The sequence below is a fragment of the Spermophilus citellus genome (genome assembly GCF_964194105.1).
Source record: "Spermophilus citellus genome assembly, chromosome: X".
In the NCBI taxonomy this organism is placed as follows: domain Eukaryota; kingdom Metazoa; phylum Chordata; class Mammalia; order Rodentia; family Sciuridae; genus Spermophilus; species Spermophilus citellus.
Genome location: NC_138190.1, coordinates 116,421,169 through 116,427,706, shown reverse-complemented (window position 1 = coordinate 116,427,706; position 6,538 = coordinate 116,421,169). Strand labels below are relative to the sequence as shown.

The 6,538-nt window shown below is 40.1% G+C and overlaps 1 protein-coding gene across 1 annotated transcript; it reads right to left on the bottom strand.

The window, feature by feature from the left end:
* Positions 1–2,139: 2,139 nt before the first annotated feature.
* CT47C1 (cancer/testis antigen family 47 member C1) lies at positions 2,140–2,871 on the bottom strand (the record flags this gene model as incomplete). The annotated part of the gene is made up of 1 exon (XM_081277740.1): positions 2,140–2,871. One exon carries the CDS (start codon positions 2,869–2,871, stop codon positions 2,140–2,142), a length of 732 nt encoding a protein of 243 aa, XP_081133866.1.
* Between the last annotated feature and the right edge of the window lie 3,667 nt (positions 2,872–6,538).

The window sequence follows — 6,538 nt, the reverse complement described above, 5'->3', positions numbered from 1 at the left end:
TTTGGGGTGATGAACTGAGGAATGAAACCAATATTGATAAAATTGCCTTGGGCTTCTGAAAAGCAAACACATAAAAAGAGTGAAGATCAGATTCTTTCTTCTTTCTTCATCCTTTTCTATTTTTTCCAACTATGAATAAAATGAAAGAAGAACAATTATACAATATAAATTGCTTTCTATATCTAAGAAAATAGGCTCTACATTTGCCTGCCGCATTTGTGCTGTATCTCAACAAGTACAGAAGAACAACATATTTTCCTCTAGTAGCTCGAACCCTTGGGTATCAAGGTGTTCATGCAACTGAGGGCTTCAATTATGTGATGACACCAACCTTGTCTCCCTCTTGCCGAACACCAGACATTCTTGGTGTGTGTATGTGTGTGTGTGTGTGTGTGTGTGTGTGTGTGTATGTGTGTGTATGTGTTGTTTGTTTTACTTGAAGTCCATTCTATCATTTAAATAAATCTCTCAAGCTTTAAAATCCTGTGCTGTTTCCACAAATGGTACACCCTTACCCTCCCAGATCCTTAGTTTTCACATCTACCATATGAGAAATGAGCTATTGTGAAATACACAGCTGTGAAATGCAAAAAAGAAAAAAAAATTGATGATTTAAATATGCTCAAAGACAAGATATAGCTTAAGACTTAATTAACATCTCAGTGATAAATAATCATACTATGACCAAGGTTCTTCCTTTTGACTAACATAAAATACAAAACTTAACATCTAAACAAATATTTAGGTATTAAGCATTAAATGTGGTCCTACTTGAAGTTCCTAACTTTTGCTATTTGTTAGTAGTCACATTCTATAAGGTGTTGCCTCCTAGTTAGTACAGGAGAATTCAATTCAATGGCCAAGTAATGAAGACCTCACTAGTACCTGGCCCATCCCACACTGTAGTGGTTGCCAGAGGATGAAAGACCTCACAATAACAGATGAGTAGCTATGAAGTATATATCACAATACGGTATATTTTATACTACTAGGTACATGAGTATTCTAGTAACATTCTAAGTATGCTAAATCAAATGTAATGTGATCTTAAATAAACTTTTTCTCAATTTCCCAGAATCAAAAAAAATCAACCAAAAACATAAAACTGTCAGTAGCAGATAAAGGCCAGAACTGTTGAGTGATACCCAAAGCTGTACACAGATACCTGTGTTTTCTGGGGCTGCCATCCAGTGGATCTGGGTCCTTTTCAGGTTCTTCTTGGTTTTTATTTTCCATCTTTTTTTCTTCCTCTTCTTCTTTCTCTTCTTCACCTCCAAAGTCTACATCATCTTCACTCCAGTTACCATACTCATATTTAGTTATTTCTTTGGTTAAGAATAATACAGACAGTGAGATCAGATGGAAAAACTAGCTCAATTCATACCCAGCAGCAGCACCAATCATCTCCCCTCAGGAGAAGCAAGAAGAAGTAGCTAAGAAAACATGGCCAGGCACCTTCCTGATGGTTGACATCACCCTTCCATGGCCCTCATATTTTTGCTGCTTGATCATTTCCACAGTGACATGTTCCCCTCTTCCCAGGAAATCTCCCTCCTAATGCTGCTGATTACTTCTCCTTTAGGGAAGAAAGGGTCAGAGTGATTGGGTCAGTTTGCATTTTCAATGTTTTGGTCAGAACTTTGTTGGGAAAATACTTGTTTGCCTGAAAGACAAATTCTGCAGTGAAGCCAATTGTTTCCTTAACCCCAGAACCTGTCTTTTTAACCAAGTGCTCCCAAATAATTGTTAGGCTCAACTTTCTAAGACCCTTTTCACTTTCAAAAGCTGTGAACCAAAGAGGAGGTGCACCCTTTGCAATTTCTTTTCCTCCAGGGTTCTTTCCATTTTCTCCCGAGCTCCCTCCTGAACACCTGACATTCATCTGTCCGCTGGCAAATTGCATTGACAGTCCCAACTCTTATTAAATACAGGTTGGTAAAGGACAGCATATTTTTTTTCAAAACTGCAAAGGTTGCTTTGAATTGGGCTTCTATCCTGGCACATTCGGCCTTAATTTGGAGGAGGTCAGGACCCAGCACTTCCCTAACCCAAGGCCCGGGGATCTCACCACTTCCCTCAGCCAGCACACCATCCCCACTTGCTGCCACTGGCCACAAGCAAGTACCCATGCAGCTGCCCCTACACCCATTCCTCACCCCTTATTTCTGTGACCTGATCTATCATCTCCTCTGCCTGCTCCTCCTCTGCAACTTCCTCTGTCCGCTCCACGGAAACATGGGCTGCCTCTGCGTTGTCTGTTGGTTCCTGGAACTCTAGGACTGAGGTGGCCACCTCAGGCAGGCCTAGACCCAAGCGAAGGCCCTCGCCTTGGACCTCCAGAGATTGGGCCCTCATTCTCCGCCTCTGGGGTGTGTGTAGCACCGGGAGCTCGCTTGAGCCAACTGCCATTAGCGAGCGGGATTGCACCACTACAGAGCCACGGTAGGGGCGGATCAGGATGTGGTCGTTGTAGTAGATACGGTGCAGAAGGGAGTGGACCAGATCCAAGAACATGAACCGGAAGCCAACCATGGGGAACTGACGGGCGTCCACGAGGATGTCCTGGCTCTCTTCCAGGTCCCCTCCTTCCTCCTCTGCCGGCCCAATGTCCGAGTCTTCCTCGGAGTTGCCGCCCTCCTGGGCTCTGGCCAGGACTAGGCCCTGAGCTCCCTCTTCCTCCTCTAGGCCTCCCTCAGGCTCCAGGATCTCCATCCCCCCAGAACCCGCCACCTCGGCTTCCATGGTCTCAGGTGCCATGTTGCCCTCATCTGGGCCCAAGTCGAGGTCTATCCCTTCACCCACTCCAGCAGCCCCCATCCACTCTCCCACTGGGCCCTCTTGGGTTGGGTCTCGATCCCCTGTGGCAGACATGACACCAGTGGGTACCTCAACTGGGCTGCAGTCAGACTGGGGCAATGAGGACAGTGAAGATGGTGGAGGCCTAGCTGGCTGCCGTTGAGGGAAGGCCGTTGGTATTGGAGTCTGAGGGGAGGCGAACGTGGAGGAGCCTCCCACTGAGGGGACAATCTACGGTGGTGACTAAGGAGGCCCCACTACACGAAGGGCAGGGGGTCAATCTCAGGCTCCAGGAGTTGTCAACTAAGTCTGTGCCTCAGAAGACCCCCACTAGGAATGAAAACTTCCGAGACACAGGAGATAGGGCAGGGTCAAAAGGGTCAATAAAGGACTGCATCCCTTCATAACAAGCTCTAAACTCATTTGCTGAAAAGTGAAGATTGACATACCCTACATCCAATGAATGATCAAGGCTCTTAGGTTCTAGGACTATTCAGTATTACCTACCTTTTCGTTGAAGTCTTAGTAATGAAGTCAACCCTTTAGATCCACGCCAGTCCTGTCTATTTTGATTTGATGATTATTGGTGAAAGTATAATGGTCTTACTTGAAGGCACCTCGAGCTGGGAAAACTTATTCTATAAAGGGCACACAGTTAACATTAGTTTCTGCAGGCCCTACAGGCAGAATCGAGGTTATTATGAAAGTACTTGTATAACAGGAGAAAGAAACAAATTTCCACAAATATTTTATTGTTGAAACTAAAAACACAATGATAATTGCATATATTTTAAATATGATATGGGTTCATTAAGATGAGAATGAAACTCTTTGGGGAGGATGACATTTGCTTAATTAAGATTCAGTATTAATGTTCTCTGTCATCAAAATTGATTGTAAATGTTGATCTGTTTTTTTCTAATGAGGTTTTACATTGTTCATCTTTGAAAATATCTTCACACAGCTATATACTGGAAAGCACTAATACAAATTGAAGAGATAAGTACTTTCAAACACTGGTATCAACTCACCAGCATCTGATTTTAATTGAACATATTCATCTCTTGGAAGACATTTTACAAAGTTCAATTAGATTCTTCTCTTCACATGTGCTATTGAGCATGTATTATACTGCAGAGTAATCACTTCCAATTGACAGTTAGGTGGAAGTTATTCAAATGTACAGTTAAGTATGTTTGAAATATGGAAATTTTATTTGTATTTGTATAGAAGTCTGGAAAAATACTGAAACTTTAAACTTGGATAAAATATCCACTGCACATTCATGTGAGAAGTACATAAAGTAACCTGACATTACTTTGATTCAACCAACATTAATTGCCATCGAGATGACTTTAACCAGTATAAATCTCATATATAAGCACTGTTTGTCTGTGATTTTAGGTTGAATTTATTAAGGAGCAGTAACAGGCATACAACAAATATAAATTTCCAAAGCCATTCAGTATTCAATAATAATAACTGAGAGGTATTTTTCTTGATCAAAAATAATTCAATATCAGCCCTGAGCTAAAAAACATCACATACAAAAATTTCCATTACCACTGTTCACCCATAGAATTGCTGTGATTAAGTTCATAGAACAGTAATGGTTAAGTTCATGAAAGTAAATGAAGTTCCACAGCAGCACTACTAGCTAAATAGCACATGAGGGATTAAAAGGTTTTCTGCAATGTAAGTGAAGACAAATAATACAATGAATAGACCATAGGAGTTAAATACATTCTATTTTCAAAATTTTTGTATGTTTGTTCACTAACCCTTTTTCTGCTCCACACATAATTTTTGGTCACCATCAGTTGTAACACATTTTAGCAGATTCTACTTCAAGTTATTCTAAATTCATGAGGTTTTTTTTCAATTTTTTTTCAAAAATATTTCCTCTATATTTGTTTCATGCAGGCTACTCATAAATACTAATTCTTAAGTCACTTTGAGCATCAATGACTGCTCAAATAAATAGCAAACTAGCAATAAATACAACATCTGTCAACTCATAAAACTTCATGTTGAACGTTTCAGACCTTAGTCATTCACTCATTCACTGACATTTATTGGGCATCTACCCTGTTCTGAGAGTTGTGCTTGTGGCTAGGGACTCACAAATGTCTAAGCACCCTTGGCTTGCTCTATTGTATTATCTATAGATATTATCTATTATCTATATTATCTATTATCTATAGAAGACAGATATTGGATAATGATAGCACAGGTGTCAAGTGAAAAAAATGGGGATGAGTGAAAAGTGCTATGGGAGCACAAGAGAGAGAATTATGAGCTAGGAAGAGGGAGAAGGGAAATGAATTGGTTCCTGGAAGTGTGTTCATGATGAAGTATTTCAGCAGTGCTCTGAAACTAAGAGTTTAACTGGTAGTGAAAGGACATCATTAGGAGAATAGGATATATAGTAACAGAGGTAGGGATGTGTGTGTGTGCATACATATGTGTGTTTGTGTGTGTGTGTGTGTGTGTGACAATCTTTTGTGTCAACTTGACTGGGTCATGGGATATTCAGATGGCTGGTTAAAAATTATTTCTTGGTGTGTTTGTGAGAATGTTTCCAGAAATCAATAGAGTAGGTAAAGTGGATTGCTCTCCTTAATGTGGGTAGGCATCATCCTATCCATCAAGGGCCTGAATACAACAAGAAGGTAGATAATGGAGAATTTATTCTCTCTGTGTGACTACTTTAACTGGAACATTGAAATTTTGCTCTTTGCACTACTTGTTCTCAGGCCTTTAGACTCAGACTGGATCTACACCATTAGTTCTTTTGTTCTCAGGCCTTTAAACTACACCACTGACCTTCCTTCCTGGGTCTTCAGCTTGCAGAAAGAAGATCATGGGACTTGTCCACCTCCATAACTTCACAATCCATTACCATATTTATGCATATCTTATTATAGAATACATATTATATATAATATACAAACCTTATCATATATATATATATATATATATATATATATATATATATATATATATAATCTTCTGTTTTGCTGGAGAGCTCTGATAAATACAGTACTTGGATATGTGTGCCCATGCATGTGCACCTACCTGTCAGAGGAATGAAATTATTTCTGTAGGGGAGAGTGGCAAATGGACCTGGAAAGCAGCTGGGGGCCATAATTACTATCATTGATAATTAATCATTACTACAAATAATCTTTACTATATGGACTTTCTGCGTTCCATACAAGCACATACTCCTCTTTGTGCTTTCATTTCTTCCCCACTCCCCTGGTGAGTGCCTTCCCATCCTCTTTAGCTCCTATCTAAACTAATTAACTATTCACTTAACCATACATTTATTCACTTATCAAATTTATTTGTGTATTCCATGCATCAATGAAATGCCCCTTTAGAACTTTGATTTGTTTGTTGCTTGCTTGAAGAAATCTAAATATAACAGAACTGTTCATGGTCTACATCCTTGTGCTTTATACCTTGTTATTCCTGTGCCCCTTGGGAGAGGGGATTGTTTAGGATTTCTGGAAACTAAGTCCTGCTGGCTTCATAGAATGTCAGTGTTCTGAAATGTTTGCCAAAAGTCTAGTTTATACTCAATCATTTCCTCTCCAGTTTCCTCCTGCACTGATTTGTGGGACTAAACACTGAATTGATTTTACTGTCAATATTAAAGTCTCTGGCAATGAAGGACACACCTGGATTCTCTTCTTTGTGTTAGTAGGTAGGACTGGACATTGGGATTGTCACATAA